This window comes from Drosophila elegans, unplaced genomic scaffold (genome assembly GCF_018152505.1).
Source record: "Drosophila elegans isolate 14027-0461.03 unplaced genomic scaffold, ASM1815250v1 contig_208, whole genome shotgun sequence".
In the NCBI taxonomy this organism is placed as follows: domain Eukaryota; kingdom Metazoa; phylum Arthropoda; class Insecta; order Diptera; family Drosophilidae; genus Drosophila; species Drosophila elegans.
The window spans coordinates 17,061,821-17,078,157 of NW_024545578.1; the positions used below are offsets into that span (position 1 = coordinate 17,061,821).

General features: G+C 42.5%; 2 protein-coding genes across 18 annotated transcripts in view; one reads left to right on the forward strand and one right to left on the reverse strand.

Annotated features, from left to right (window-relative positions):
* The window catches only part of LOC108147419, an 87,277-nt gene extending 74,139 nt beyond the window's left edge, over positions 1–13,138 (forward strand). For 7 of the 17 annotated variants that reach the window (XM_017273871.2, XM_017273873.2, XM_017273869.2 and 4 more), the window contains 8 exons: positions 844–1,023; positions 1,124–1,261; positions 1,490–1,647; positions 1,721–2,098; positions 2,463–2,691; positions 2,799–3,099; positions 3,751–3,854; positions 10,132–13,138. In XM_017273871.2, coding sequence (XP_017129360.1) covers positions 844–1,023; positions 1,124–1,261; positions 1,490–1,647; positions 1,721–2,098; positions 2,463–2,691; positions 2,799–3,099; positions 3,751–3,854; positions 10,132–10,217 — 1,574 coding nt within the window. In that variant the 3' untranslated portion in view covers positions 10,218–13,138. The other 10 variants (XM_017273860.2, XM_017273861.2, XM_017273859.2 and 7 more) reach the window with 5 other exon arrangements.
* Positions 13,139–14,080: 942 nt separating this feature from the next.
* LOC108147531 (dnaJ protein homolog 1) lies at positions 14,081–16,207 on the reverse strand. Its single transcript, XM_017274115.2, has 2 exons — positions 15,956–16,207; positions 14,081–15,701 (listed from the first exon to the last, which is right to left on the reverse strand). Exon 2 carries the CDS (start codon positions 15,679–15,681, stop codon positions 14,620–14,622), a length of 1,062 nt encoding a protein of 353 aa, XP_017129604.1. The 5' UTR covers positions 15,682–15,701; positions 15,956–16,207; the 3' UTR covers positions 14,081–14,619.
* Positions 16,208–16,337: the final 130 nt, after the last annotated feature.

Genomic DNA, 16,337 nt, shown 5'->3' on the forward strand with positions numbered 1-16,337 from the left:
ATAATTAAATTAGACTTAGACTAAGCTTAAAAGCACTCGAGCAAACAGCTGGCACTGGTGGCTGAATGTGAAACCATGCCACTTTGATCGATGCGTCCGTGGATGGGATGGGATTTGCAGCTAATCAAAAGCGTTGGCAAGGTAAAAAATGTATGCACAATATTTGCAATCAATGAGCCAAGGCGTAGTCAAGGTAACTGGGCAGGGGGTAGGACCGTAGGACCATAGGACGATATCCTGGGAGCATCATCCACTCGAGGGTGGAGCCACTGCACTCGCCCGACTGTTGCATGAAATTTTATGCAAAAAGTTGAAAGGATAATTAATTATAGCAAGAAGTGCACTTAAGTGCCTTCGTTACGTGCAAGAGCTGGAGAATCCTGTTGCGGATTGGAGGGATATTGAGAAGTAGTAGGGTATCAAGGGGGCAGATTGTCGGGCTGGCAGAAGGACAAGCAGCCAGCGACAGACGCTATTAGACGTAAATCTGCTCCGGCTAAAGTTGCAGCTGCCTCTCCTGCTGCAGACAGGCTTTGACTTTGCCTTTATCAAAAGCTGCACGGCTGACAATAAGAACAAGTTAATGACATTTTCTTGTCAACGTTGTGACGCTGCCATAGCCGCTGTAACTGCATATCCTTGTGTACCTTGTGTACCGTGTGCCTTGCCTTGCCTTGCCTCGCCTCGCCCCTCCATTTACTGTAATGGGCCAACGTTGCAATTAATTACACCGACTCGAACAAGCGTCCATTGAAATCGAATCATTTGGCAAATGTCTCAATTTGCATTTGCATTTCATTCGCCCATCAATTCATCTCCATCCCGTCTATTTCCCCCATCCAGACGAGGGCAATCACGCCCTGCAGGAGTTCCTGGCCGCTCGGAATCCCAAGCAGCAGCACAGCAGCACCCTGGAATCGTATCTGATCAAGCCCATTCAGCGCATCCTCAAGTACCCATTGCTCCTGCAGCAGATGCGCAATCTAACCGACACCCGGGCCGATGAGCATGTCCATCTTTGTGGTATGTACAATAGTGGATGTGGATGTGAATGCATCCAGCATGCACATGCATATACAATGCTAACCTTTATGTTATATATTTTTGATTTGAACCCCAACAGAGGCACTCAAGGGAATGGAGAAGGTGGCCGAGCACATCAACGAGATGCAGCGCATCCACGAGGAGTACGGCGCCATTTTCGATCACCTGTTCCGGCAGCATCAGAAGTCCTGCAAACAGCCCATCGACTTGAGTCCAGGTGAGAAAGTCTAAGATTTAAAGACATTTATGTTTTGAAAAGAGAACCGAGTTCTTTAACTCCAGAGTAAAACAAAATATTTCTATCATAGAAATCAATAATCATTTAAAATATGGATTTACATATAATCCAACTCCTATTAATAATGAAATCAAAATAAATTTTTTGTTTACCAAAGGCAAGTGTGAAGTTTTCGAATTTCATTAATGATTTTTTATGATTTTGCAGGAGATCTCCTGTACTATGGAGGAGTGGAATGGCTGAACATTTCGGACTTCCTGGGCAAGATCAAGAAGGGACTGGAGCTGCATGCCATGTGCTTTGTGTTCAAGTCGGCAGTGGTGTTCCTCTGCAAGGAGCGGCTGCGTCAGAAGAAGAAGTTGATGGTATGAAAGGCATTTGACACTATAGTTTTCTGAGATATATACAATTTTTTTTTGCCCTCCTACTTATAAACAGGGCGTGTCCAGCAAGAATGCGACCAACGAGGTGGAGATCATTCGCTACCAGGTGCTTATACCCGTAACCGAGGTGCAGGTGCGTGCCAGTTCGGCCAAGGACATGGACTCGCACTTCCTGTGGGAGCTCATCCACCTGCGCTCCCAACTGCAGCGTCGCTCCGAGAAGGTCTACGTGCTGTCCAACAGCACCGCCGACTTCCGCAACGCCTTCCTGAAGACCATTCGCCAGATCATCCGCGAGAGCGTCCGGAACATGTCAATTCCGATGAAGAACTTCGGCGGCAGCTCCGGCTCCGTCTCCGGACACTCCTCGCAGGGTATGGGCAGCATGGGCTACGCGGGCAACTCGCAGACACTGGAACGACCCAAGCAGCAGGTAATTTACAACTGTTAGACTCCTAAAAAGCACTCTATGCGCTATATAATATGTTTATGATATAATTTTCTTTGCACATTGTACACTAACAAAAAAGTGGTAAAAATAGAATTGAGTAAAATAGTTTACTACTGAACTAAACTTTCTATGTTTAGTTTTTAAATGGATGGTAGACATTTTCTTACCTGAACAATATTTAATGATGAACACAAATATACTATAATTTTTATAAACGAGGCTTTTATTTTCTGTAAATAATTTAAATTAAAAATTGAAATCTTATAATTTGAGCTTAGATGTAAAAAATGTTATACTAATTTTAAATATTAATTACAAAACGCCTTTGTTCAATTCTTCTTCCCAGATCACCATAGTTCATGGCTCGCACACTCTGGGAAAACCGAAGAAGAAGTCCGGATCGCAGCGCCACTCTGCTGGCAACATTGACTACGACAATTTGTCGGGCAGCCAGGAGGCGGACGACCTGCCGCCCAGTGTGGGTGTGGTCCACTACGGCTCCGGCCACGCCCATGTGCAGCAGATGCAGCCAGCCGGTTTCCGAGGACGCAGCAAGACGGTGGGCGATGTCGCTGGTGAGTTGAACTGAAGTCCAGTCCCGACGATCGACGCTCTCCTTTCGAAATGATTGCTAACAATGCCCCTCACCACACCCCGCATCATCACACGCCGTGCCATAAAGAAATCACCTGCTCTTCCCCAGATCCCAATCAGCAACAGCAGCAGCAGCAACAACAGCAGCAACAACTGCAGATGCAACAGCAAGGACATGCCCATGCCCACCCACATCCCCATCCCCATCCACATCCACATCCGCGGGAGCCACCACCACCCCCGATCCGGCAGCCACACCTGCACCACCACAGCTCGGACATCGAGAGGATCGATCCCGGGACGAAGTCGGAGGGCGAGGAGGACTCGCAGCAGGGCACAATCAGGCCCAAGGCCACACTGGGTCGAACGCCCAATCACTTGACGCTGAGGTGAGTGCCGAAAACTGCCACCCCCATTAACATGTCCCTCGTAACTGGTACTGTGCTGACTAACTGGATTGATACAATTATTAATAACTGCCTATAATGGCTTTAAAACCACTTAAATAACAGAATCTGACTGATTATATTTTATTAGCCATTTTCATTGTTTCTTTAAAGAAACATATTTAAGCTTTGAAAATGCGCTCAGCTTAGACTAACATACTTTATAATTTAATCGTTGTTATCAACTGACAACTGGTAACAGCCAACATACTTTGTAAATTAATGTTTATAATAACATTAAAATTAATAAATTTAAAGGTTTTGTGTACAAATGCTACACTGTCATTAAATTCATTTTTAAAATTTGCTATTTGCTTGCTTGACATTTTAAAAGGTTACATTTTGGTTTTTTTAAGTTCACTTATTTTACAGTCAATAAATCTTGACATAGTTTAGCCAGATGGTTAGTCAGACTCCCTCACATTGTCTCATATCTAGTTAGTCAGTGGATAAACCAGATAAGTTAATGAGACCTCAAAGTAAGCTCGACTATTGCTTGACCCTGTGAATTTATCCCTCTTTCTTACCGCTCGATTCGCATCGTGACATCTGCGATGTTCGAATGTGAATCCGTATGAATCCGAATGCCGACAGCACCACATCGACGCTCTCGGTGGGCAGCACCGGCAGCCAGGCGCGCCTGATACAGTCGTCGCACCCGCCGGCCAGCTACCAGCCGGTGCTGATGAAGGACCTAGGTAAGCCCAGCCCGGACGAGTCGGAGCTCGAGTCGGAGTCGGAGGCGCATGTCGTCCAGGTGGCGGCCTCCTTTAACTTAAGTCTAGGCAGTAGTGGTAGCTTGTTCGCCTCCGATCCCCGAGAGAGTCAGTCCCACACCCAGTCCCAATCCCAGTCCCAATCCCAGTCCCAATCCCTGCATCCCTCACCGCGCCAGTCGCCGCGTCAATCGCCGCGTCAGTCGCCCAAGCAGGATATAGAGGTGATCGAGATCTTTGAGAGCGAGGCGGAACGACTGGCCGCCTCCCAGCAGGTGGCCGTCGTCCACCAGCATCAGCATCCGTTGCCAACGGGCCAGGCCAGGGATTCAGGGCATAGACAGCGACGTGACCGTGAACGTGACCGAAACCCGACCGAAACGGACGCCACGGCCCGGTTTATGGACAAGCATTTGAGCGATCTGGAGCAGGAGAACCTGGCCGACGGCACCTGCGACATTGTGGCCTACATGGAGAGCCTGCGCGAGAAGGCCTTCGATCCGCAGGATCTGGCCGAGGAGGCGGGTGACCAGCAGCAGAATGACTCCAGTCTCTCGCCGGAGCCGCAGACCATTGTGGAGAACACGCAGCAGACGGTGGTGGTGGACATCGAGTCGCCTTCCAGGCCGGCCACCGAATCGGACAGCACGGGCAACACCACAGGACCCTCGGAGCGATCGGGTGACGAGACGGAGGAGGAGGCCACCACCAGTTCGCTGGCCTCGCACATCGTAGTGATCGACAAGAAGGTGGACAAGATCTTCAAGGCCAAGTCCCCGGAGCGACCGGCTTCCACCAAGGTCAAAGGAGGCCGCCGGCAGATATACATCTCCCCGGATCGCTGCAAGTCGCAGGGCAGCTCTCCGGTGCGGATCATCAAGATCAAGTCGCCGCGCACCAGTCTGAGTGACCAGGGCAAGCGCCTGAGTGTGTGCTCATCGAGGGAAACCTCGCAGGATCGCCTCTCGGGCGGCCGAAGGACACCCAGCCCGCGTCGCTCCTCCGAGGGCGGTGGCATTCTGAAGCACCCCACTGGACCGGCTGCGGGCATCCTCAAGCCACCCTCCAGTCCGGCCAAGTCCAAGAGTCCGGATCGCAGTTGCCTAAAGAAGGGCGGCCCCTCGCATGTGTGCAGTGTGGAGACGCTTTCGCCGCGGGTCTCGCCCAGGGGCAGCATGGATCACCTGTCGCCGGACAGGGGCATGACGAGCAGCTCCTGCCTGCGCCACTCGCCGCGCAGTAGCTTTGATAGCCACGGCGAGTCGGATCATAATCTGGATGTGCCGCATGGCAGCCGCAAGCGGAGCATGTCCGCCCACGGAAGCTTCGAGACGGGCACGCGGCCCAGGGCCCAGGAGACCTATCAGTACTATCCGGTGTATGACAACCAGACGTGCAGCGATCACTATGTGGCTGCCGCACCCACAGGACGATATGGTGCTGGTACTTCAAGTAGCCGCAGCAGGCTGAGCAAATCCCTGGAGCGTTCCACATCCAGGGACAGCACAACCACAAGCAGTTCGTATGGCCAGAGGGCCTATGGGGTTTCGCCCGAACGCAATTATGTGGTCTACAGTTCGGGACCATTGCGCTCGCAGTCCGCCGAGAATACGTTCTCCTCGCAGCCCATCTATGATCCCTTGCCCCGACATCCGCCACAACCGCTGCACCAGCCACCAATGCACCACCAGCAGCAGCAACAGCAGCAACAGCAACAGCAATATGTGAGCTATGCCCAGGAAATGGGAGGCTATGGTGGCTGCCAACATGATCCACAGGGAGGCGGTTATCAGTTGAGCTCCTCGGCACCGGAGTACACCACGTGCATCGATTGCCTGTACCAGAAGAGACCCTCCTAGCATAAGTCCCGCGTGCGGCAGAGTCGCACGCGGAAGAAGACACCCCGTGGCATGGTGGTGGTCAGTGCCCAGCCCACGGCCACCGGCGGCATAGGATTCGTGCCCGAGATGGGCAATGCCGAGGCACCCGGCGGATGTGTGGACTGTCACGACTACTTCGAGATCCATGTCTAAGGAACTCCATAACGAGACAACATTTGAATCCAAAGATTAACAGCCAAAAGCGTAACAACAACAACAACAACCCGAAATGCCTCAACAAAAACTAATTTTAACCGAACTCAGCTCAGATATACGTAAACTCACGACGCAAACTATACAAAAAAAAGAAGGGTAGTAAACAAAACCGAACACGAACTTCCAACACAAGGGATTGAAATCAAAAATATTTAGCCTACAGAATATACAATCTACTAAAATCCACAAGCATAAGTAATAGCAGCGCAATAGCAGGCACTCTTAAAATAGTGGCAGAGTGATGATGACGATGATTATAATACCCATACCAGTAGTATTCGTTATATAAGTGTTAGCCGTAAGTCACCGAACCTGAGCGTAGTTAGCTCTTTTAGCGCAGCAAATATGTAGCTCATACCGAAAACTAATCAAAGGATGTGGGGTTAGCTAATACCCACGATAAGGGAAAGGTTGCATAATGGGTGTGTGCCACCGTTTTCCAGTTAATTATTTAAGTTGCAGCCGTCGAGTTGAGCGCGAACATTTCGCCGTGATTTACACACTCCCCATCATATAACCCCCCACACACACACACATACCAATACATTAAAGAACAAAATGGCGGAAGTTCCGCTCGCCTCGGGTGGCAAGTAGAAATATTACGTATACGCCGCGTTGCACACACAATACTCAAGTGCCGTAATTACGAGGGCAAACAACAGAAAAGAGCAGTAGCAGCAGTAGCTGGAGCAGCAACTAAAACTAATGTTGAAATTCATACTCGCACTCAAGTAAACTACTAAGAGACAGGCAGACAAACAAATGGCAAACTCAACTTGAAACATGGGTGGGAAAAATAAGACAGCCAGGAGCCAGGATGAAGATAAAAGAAAACTCCAAGCCGACACACGCCTCACAGGCAGGTAAAAACTTCGTGGCAAGTCGCTAACTAACTATTAGCAGAGGTAGGAAAAGCGAAGGGGCAGGGGCAAAGGCAGGGGAAAACTGTGTCATTTCCGCAAATGAAATCAAACATTTTTAATTACCCATCTATCTGGCGAAAAATGGATCTGCAACTAAAAAGCTGACTTTGGGTCGAGTGCCAATATTTCCAGGGGTTAACATGACATATACCTAACAACAGAGTATACCTATCGAGGGATTATTTACATAAAGGACAAAAGGAAAACTAGAAATTAACAAACATTAGTTAGTTAGAAAATATTGCCAATTTGCACGTTTGTGCGAACGGGCATCGGTGTGTGTACCAATAATGTTGTGACAAATAATTTGCATATATGCATATGGTTTTTTGTATGATTTTTATAGGTTTTTTATAGATATAAACAAATATACATGCATATATACAAGTCGATGGGCAAATCAAATGAAACAGTTTCCGCATGGGTTTTCCACCATTTCCGTTTCCCATTTCAATTAAATCAGCAAAATACAATAAATGGAATACCGATCAAATGGCGATGTATTCAAAGAATGATAATCGTAAGTCGTACCTCAATGTTCAGTAATGGGTAATCAAATTATATGTACACTTAGGTAGCTACGAAAATACGCGTATATAGTATACATAACCATCCTCCCTTTTTGCGGCGCGGGCTGGGAATTTCCATTCGATTCCTTGGCCCAAGCCGCCATACTCTCGACTAAATATAGAAAACAAATTTCAGGTTGTTGTAACGAGAATTCAAAGCAGAATAAAAAACACAAACCAAAGGAAAACTTAGTCAAAATAAATATGTTTAAGCTTCAAGAACGTTTACAGTTTACAGTTTACACTGGGCTTCACAGCAGCAAAATCAAAACAAGATACAAAAACAAACAAAAAACAAACAAACAAACATTCTCAAAAATCAAAGTATACATCGTAAATACGGCATATATACAGCAGCATATACAGCATACATACATGTTAAACGAAAAATGGGAATCCTCGATGACCAGAGAAATATACGAAAATAAAGGCAAACTAAATAGATTTAAGCGGAAGCCGCAGACAGCGAACATTTAAGAGTAACAGTAAAAACCAAAACTAAAACTAAAACTATAACAAATATCAAATTTAACCGGTAATCCTTGTGTGCACACACCCACACGGTCAACACACAGAAATCCACTAAACAAATAATCGAAAAATCAACAAACGTAACTGAAAACTTGAAAAGCGAATGCGTAAAAACTAAACGAATGCAAGCACACATAACTAATAATGGAAACAGCAAACTAAATTGAACTAACTAAAGCGAACTACATAAACCAATTCAAATGCAATTAACGAAATGGCATTTGAGATAAAAGTAAATATATAAAGTACACAAAAATAAACAAATATCAAAGGTGAACGGACAGCGACTAGAACGTGAACGGCAACCAATAAACTAATAGAGTTTATGCACCGATTTCCTGGCCCATCCCCAGACTCTTGAAAAGACACCTCCCCTCGATTAGTTATGCATTTAAATTTGTTTAGTAGTTGCTTAGCAGGTAAGTGCAGTATTCAATTGTAATTAGGCAAACGGCGCTTGTTGTCGGAGATGAGTGCTTGAATTGAATTAGTAATTAAACAATTTTACGGGTGATATTTAATTTTGTCTACACACAATTATCTCAAAGATAACTAAAATCCCTAATCACATGAAAAATTGACTCGAATAATGTTGAATTTAGTTAGATATTTAGTCATAAGTCGGAGTCGGAATCGGAGTTCGAGTTACCTTAGGCATGTTAAGTTACTAGGTTTTATTTCCCGCCTATTCGATGCATTTGTGTGTATCTCTTTATAGCGTATCTGTGTATCTGTTGTGTCTGTTACAAACACTTGATATTATTAGTTGGCATCGCTTGATAAATAAACAACTAACCTAATAAAACCAAAACTCGAATTAAAAATCGATGAACTTTGCAAGTTTTCCTTTTCAATTTGAACGTTTTGCATTTTCTTAATCAAATCTCAATCACGACAAATGACAGAGTGTGCCGAAGATCTAGAGCCAAATCTTGTACTGCTGAATGCCATGCCAACCGAAAGAGAGTCCATTATAATCGATCTATATATTTTTATCTAATTATATATGTCTTATGGTTACACACACGTGCCCCACAACTCGACCACCACTACTCCACTTCTCCCCACCACCCCAGAATCCAGAAACCTGAATTTATTCGGCATTTTTTCACACATAGAAACGCAATTATTTTCCAGAAATTTAATTTTCTGTTTTTCGTACCAAACTAAATAAAATTAAATTGAATTGAATTGAATTTTATGAAACTTTCATCTATGCACAACTTTATCCATCGTTTTTGAATCATGCTCTTTGACTTTCGCATCTGGAAAACTCATTTTGAAATTAGCAAGTGGGTTAACTGAAATGCGAAACAATTTCCATTTCACCACTCACTCAGCCACAATTTTCCAAATTAAAAACTCCCCCGTATCCACCGCATATATGTACATAAATTTCTCCCTTTCATTTTGTATACCGAATTGGAGTCCTTTATCAAGACACACGAGAAACAGAAGAGGCAGAACGGAAAATGTTGGCATAAAATGCAAAACTTTTGATCTGAAATTCGAAAATTTGCCAAGTCTTGCCATAGTTATAAAAGCTAAACTAAAATAAACTAAACTAAACTGAACTAAAATGAACTAAATAAACTAGAAAATGAACCAAGCGATGTCAACATTTTAGCCAACAGAACTCTACCCAAACCCTTAAACCCCAGTATTAGTTGTTTGAATTAGCTGTTAATCACTCCCACTAACCAGACCCAGACCCAGTCCCAGTCCCCAAAACTATATCAAGTAGCGAACCCCGCTTGAAGTAGTGCTCATTACATTAAACAATAATTAGTTTTGCTTATATTTTTTAACCAAAAAAGCGCCGAAAGTGTCTGGCCAAAGCTGGTTGGTCACTTTGGGCACTTTGATTGCATGTTTTTTAACCAAACGAATCCGAATTGGCCACAATTTACTTATTATAAAATCTGTTGAAACACAATTGTATTATAACCAAATGGAGATGCTACTCCACTACGCCCCACTTGCTCTTTCTAACTCTTTCGCTCTCTAAATCTATATATTTTCTATCTGAATTTTAAAACGAAACTACAAATTAAGTTCTGCAAAACCAAACCGAAAATATTTCATATTTTTTCATATATGGTTTCCATTGTATCTTTTCTTTTCTTTCATTTAATTGTAGGGTCCCCGGTGTGGAAACCACGAGACATGATAAATTTAGGCACAGATCCACAGTCAACAACCCGCAAAGACGATGTGAAAAATTAAATCAGAAAAAGCAAAGCAAAACATTTAGTATCAAGCTAAGCAAGCATAAGAGCTCTTAGCCCACAACTTTAATTCCTCTGTTCGATTTCTCAATTTTAACTAATCAAGTGTAAGGCAACAGCAACAGAAACAGCTAAAAGCAAGAGCAAAGTGAAAGCAACAGCAAAAGCAAAGCAAAAGCAACAGTTCAAAGTTCAAAGCAGGCGAAGCGAACCCAAAAGCATTTTTCAAGCTCAACGCTGCGAAATGAAGATGCATTGAATCACCGGCCATCGGTGAACGGATGTGTTTGGCTTTTGAAGAATGCTTGGCTTCGGTTTGTTTCCTCTCCTTTTTTAATGGATAAAACATCGAAGAGTTTTTTGTCATAATTACGTTTACGTTTTTAACAAGAGATGCACCACAAAAAGGTCCAGCTAGATCCTTTTTAGAAAGAAAAACTTAAACATAAATTAAAACCAAGAGAAGACTTTGATTTATATTGATTGTATTTAAAGTGCAAAACATATAATAAAAGCATAATTAAAGCAAAGGATTTTGAGCAGATTTAATATGAACTAAGGAAAAAGATTAAACATGATTAAGAAATACGAGAACAAATTCAAATGCATTTGTCGCTGAAAAGACTTGAAAGTAAATTTCGATTTAAATACATTTATTGAGGACAAGACGATGACGAAGCTGTTAAAAGCGATGAGGAGGGAAACCCGTAAACCAATTGCAACCATTATATTTAGGCTTAGAGAATTTAAATTATAAAAGTAAAATACAAAACAAAAGAACCCCAGAGAATTTCAACAAAAAAGAAAACAAAGTCAAATGCAAATGCAAATGCAAAATAAGATAAAACCGAAAATGGTTAAATGAAAAACATTTTAGCCAATTAAGCCACTTACACTGAAGCAAATCAACACACTCGTAATCGTAATGAGAAAATTAAAAACCAAAACAGCAATGAAAATGTTTAGTATGTAGGAAGTACACTGAAAAATACATAAAAATACCATACAAATTCCACGTACACATAAACGAAAAATAGAACAAATTTAGTCAAAATGTTAAATGGTAAACTTAAAAAAAGGAAATAATAATAAAGCGAAAAATCGCAAGCGACTCCATGCAATTAAATTGGTCTACAGACCGCCACAAAGAATCCAATCAGCAAAAAACAAGAAACCAAAAATTAACTCAAGCAAAGCAAACTGAATATGTTAATGCGGGCAAACATTTAAATAAATTATAAAACTATGCAAGAGAAAAAAATAAAAGCAAAAATATACAAGCGTAAAGAAAACCAACACAAACCAAAAAAAGACGACACCTTCTAGCAGAATTACAATAATAATTAAGAACTTCACTTTGAACACTTTAAGAATCGAGAAACAATGACAACAGAATTATAGTTAAACAATGGAAACCAATCCCAAGCCCCGAAAACCCCATAGACAAAGGCACAATTTTTGAAACCCTAATTAAAAAATAGTTTTGATTTCCCTACGTCTCAATACCCTATGGTTTTTCAATTTTTGTAGGACGAATTTTTAGCAAAATAATAAAAATATATAGTCAAATCAATGAAAATTCTACCAAATGGGAAATAATAATTAATTGGTTGTGAATGCAGCTTGGATGTTAATTCGATTCAGGAACAATGAAATCCCCAATTGCTGAACGTCTGTTTATTCTTCCGGCCGTACACTATTCGTGCGAGTGGCGATTGTCAATGGTTTTTTTCAGTGTACTTGCAGGCATTGTTCATGCATTTCACCTTCATTCACAGGATAACTCATTCATTTTTTTTACCCCTAAAACCCATTGAACCATGTAGCAACAAATCGAAACATAATCAAAACATTTTTTAGGTTTCCAATCAAATTGAATTAAATATACAAAAGTAAACTTTAATTAAATGATGAAAAGAAAATAAAAACGAAAGTAATAATTTAAACTACAGACCATAGAAAGCTATAAGAAGTGGAGTAAATAGAAATTCTAAATGTATACAGCATTCTAATGATAAATCTTCATCTTCGTCGATGATGAAAGCTAATCAAACACGGGAATACAAGGAGAAATTTACCAAATACCAAATCACAACATTTTAACATAATTTTTACAGTTTGTATAAGTTTGACAGAGGCAAAGTAAATAATAATTAATAATAAAAAAAAACAAAACTCAACCAGTCAGTTGGAAGACTTTAGCGAAATGAAATAGTTAAATTATGAAACTCATTTGAAAGCGAATGAACGTGGCGTGAAACTTTTTGTACGCATTTGACTATTTTTAAAGCATTTTTATTATATATATATACATAGTCTCTATTATACGAATGTTTGAGAGCCAAACAATGTACTCATTTAATTAAGTTCACGTGCACACGACGCACTGGAATCTCTTTTAACAAATTGTTATCGGATATTTGATTTGTTTGAGCGTATTGTTAGTTATCTCTTATCACACTTTCCTTTTGGCAAGAGCAAGGCAGCAGGATGTACGAGGGTAAACAATTGCATATTAAATACAATTTGTAAGTCAGCCACACGAAATCCAAAATCTAAACAAAAATCAATAGCAAGTGCAGCAGCATTGGAAACAAGTGTAGCCATTAACAATGGACAACAGCAAGAAACGAACATTAAAATTCAATTTTTATTGTAAAACTTAAAAAGCAGCTGCAACCAGAACAACACATATATATAAAAAAAAGAACTTGCAATGGATGTTAATACTTTTTGAGAACATGAAAAACAAAAAATGCAACATTAAAAAAAAAAAAAAAATACACAATGATTATACAATTGCAAATGCAACTTAACACTCAAACATAAGGATAGTGAAAATGTGTGACAAATGATTAAATTACGAAATCCTTTTGAAGTGAAAACAAAAGAAAATAAAATGTGAAATTTAAAAAAGAATCTAAATTCGAAAGCCTTTTTACTTCTCGCCTTTTTGGGATTTCAGGCTCAACTGGGACTCCGCTCATTAAATCGAGCCATGATTTAGGTTGAGTCTTTGGCGTTTGAGCCTGTCTGACCTTTTCAGCAATCTTTACTTTTTTATTTTACAAAATTTGAAACGGGCATCTCAGTATCTCAGTGTCTCATCATCAAAAGTTTGGCCTCTGTTCCAAAGGTGTATTCTAAAAAAATAAATTGTCAGAGCTCAATTAAAAATTTAATTCATTATAATTACAAAACGAATTCCCCAAATGTCGGTAGTATTAGCATGAGCTTAATGGCGTCAAGCATATTTAAGAAGTTCATTAATGCGCCAATGGAATCAGGATATTAAAAATAATGAATATAAGTGAGTTTACGGAACTCTTTAATGCTCAGCATTCATGAAAAAGTAAAACTCTAATTCACACTGCTACAATCTACCTTCAACGTCTTCTTAGTTATGGAATCGAAATATACTAAATATAATGGGTTAAACGCCATAAAATAGGAACAGCAGAAGTTGACGGTGCAATATTTTGGGAAAATTTGGAACTAATGTGAATTGGCAATAACAGCTTCCTAATTTCGCCACAGAGGGTCGCCTCTCTTGTCTACTCTGTAGAGTTCAGTCCTGGAATAATTTTACATTTCTTTTGCCGTTGTTGCCAGACAGTCTTAAAATCATTACCCAACTTACAAATATACACGCTAGGTGGCGTCTCTTTCGACGGTATTGGATCGTAAGTAGACTTTTAAATTAGTTGGCGCGCATTTCCTGTTTACTTACGAATAAGAAAATCAAAACAATAGACGTTTTAAGGAAATTTAGTATTTGGCTACTTCCCCTCCACGTGCAACATCAAGAGAATTCATTTTCCCAAATTCGCTGTACCCCACTGACCCAAAACGAGCACACGATTATTTTATAAATAATTTTATTGTTAAACATAATTAAACTGGTACTAAAACGTACTATTTCCTACTGCATTTAAAACTAGAAGAGTTCTTTTTAACTGATATAACCTGCCGTGTTGGATTTGGAATGCCGAAGCTGTGCCTTTTTTCAAAAATCGCTATTTACTTTCAATTTATAATACCTTTATTTCTTATCTTGAAGTGCTTGAATTATTAAATATAAGGAGATGTTAAGCACCGACCGAAACGGCGGTAAACAAAACGAATTATGGAATTGGTGTGGACTAGGGTATATTAATCAATAGTCGATCAGTCTCCAACACAAAACGGGCTCTCTGTGTGTGTATTCTCTTCCCTATCTTATCTAGCGTCTGCATCCTCGGCCATATCTACAGCTGTTCGCTTGGCACACTCACTAACTTCGGTCTACAATTGGTTAGCTGTCTTACGAGTACGTACGGTATAACTAAAATTTAGCCTTAACTAAAGTGATAACAATAGTGTGTGTGTGTGTGTGTGAGTCTGCTGGCACATCTTCCCGCCTAGTTGGGCAGCAGCTCGGCCAGCTGGTTTCGCAGGCTGGGCGGCAGTGTGTCGGGGAACTTGATGTCGAAGGACACGATCAGGTCGCCGCGCCTCGAAGGCTCCTTGGGCACGGGCAGGCCCCGTCCACTAATTCTTCTGGTGGTGGTGGGCTTGATGATCTCGTTGTTGGTGTTAACCGGAATCCGATCGCCCTGCAGCGTGGGCACACTAACTGGTGCTCCGCACAAGGCCTGCTTCAGACTGACCTGGGCTGTGTACTTCAGATCGATGCCCTCGCGCTTGAACTGCGCATGCGGCTTGTCGCGTATTATGAAGATGATGTCAGCCGGTATCTTGTTGGGCGCCGCATCGCCCTCTTTGGGGAAGGTGATCTTGGTGCCGGCCTTCCAGCCCGGCTTCACGGTGATGCTCAGCACCTTCTCCTCCTTGTGCGGACCCGCATTGCCCATGGCCATGCGTGAGATCTTCATCTTCTTGGTGCAGCCCCTGTCTACTTCCTCCAGTGTTACATACAGATCATGCTCGATGGGCGGATCCTGCTGCTGCTGACGCTTGCGACTCGGAGCCTGGGCGTTGAAGGACTGCGAACGGAAGGCACCGCCCATGGGATTGGCCGCAGCGAAGCCACCTCCGAACATATCCTCGGCGCCGATGTTCATAAAGATCTCGTTGGTGTTGCCGCCTTGGCATTGGCCAAACATGTTGTCGCCGCTGCCAAAGAAGACGCCGAAAGGATCCGAGGAGCCAAAGAACTGGGCAAAGGTGGCCCTAGGATCGCCGTGGAACTGGTAGCTGTATGCTCCCGGCTGGGTATTGCCATCTGGTCCGGGCATGCCGCCCTTCAGGCCATCCTCTCCGTATTTGTCGAAAATATCCCGCTTCTTCTTGTCCGAGAGAACCTCATAGGCCTCGGCAATCTCCTTGAAGCGCTCCTCCGCCTGCGGGCTCTTGTTCTTGTCGGGATGGTACTTTAGGGCTAGCTTGCGATAGGCCTTCTTGATCTCATCATCGGTGGCCTTGCGGTCGATGCCCAGAATCTTGTAGAAGTCCTTGGCCATTTTAGTTTGGGTTTTCACAGCTGAAACAACAGAGAGAGAACGTTTTTAGATTAGAATGAACACTGATTGCCGGGCTGTGCCGATTGCTTTGCTTTCGGTGGAAATTGCTAGAAGCACAAGTTGTGCAACTGCCGTGTTGTCATGCGAGTGACGTAGTTCGCGGGTTCCGAGTGCTCCCGAGTGCGGAGCTGATCAGATCGATGCTCCCTGCCCACACAGGGCGGCCCACATGTATTTACAATGTTCCCCTGACAATATGCTAATGCTAACTCACCTCAAAATCTATAAAAATCCGCTTTACAATCCAAAAATGCAAGATGCAATGGCAAAGTGCAATTGCTGATAGTTTTCACAGTCCACTATTTATAAATTCACGGGGCAATGTTCTTGAAATATTTATGACGTTTTATTCGCAATTGATTTAATTGTTCTTTTCGTTTTCTTTATCCACTCAATGTGGCTTGCGCACTGAAAAAACACCCTCTTTTTCGTTCTCTATTTTGTTTGATAATGAGCGCCAGCCAGCAGTGCAGTACTTTTTATAGACTTTTCCTGTCTGCGTCGAAATTTCTCGATGTTTCTAGTCTTTTAGGGTTGCATCTGGAATGCCGATTATCGATAGGTTGGAGACTCACGCCAGTTCTCACGACTTATAG

Coding starts and splice junctions, on each gene's coding strand:
- LOC108147531 (XM_017274115.2), bottom strand. CDS start 15,681: ATGGCCAAGGACTTCTACAAGATTCTGGGCATCGACCGCAAGGCCACC.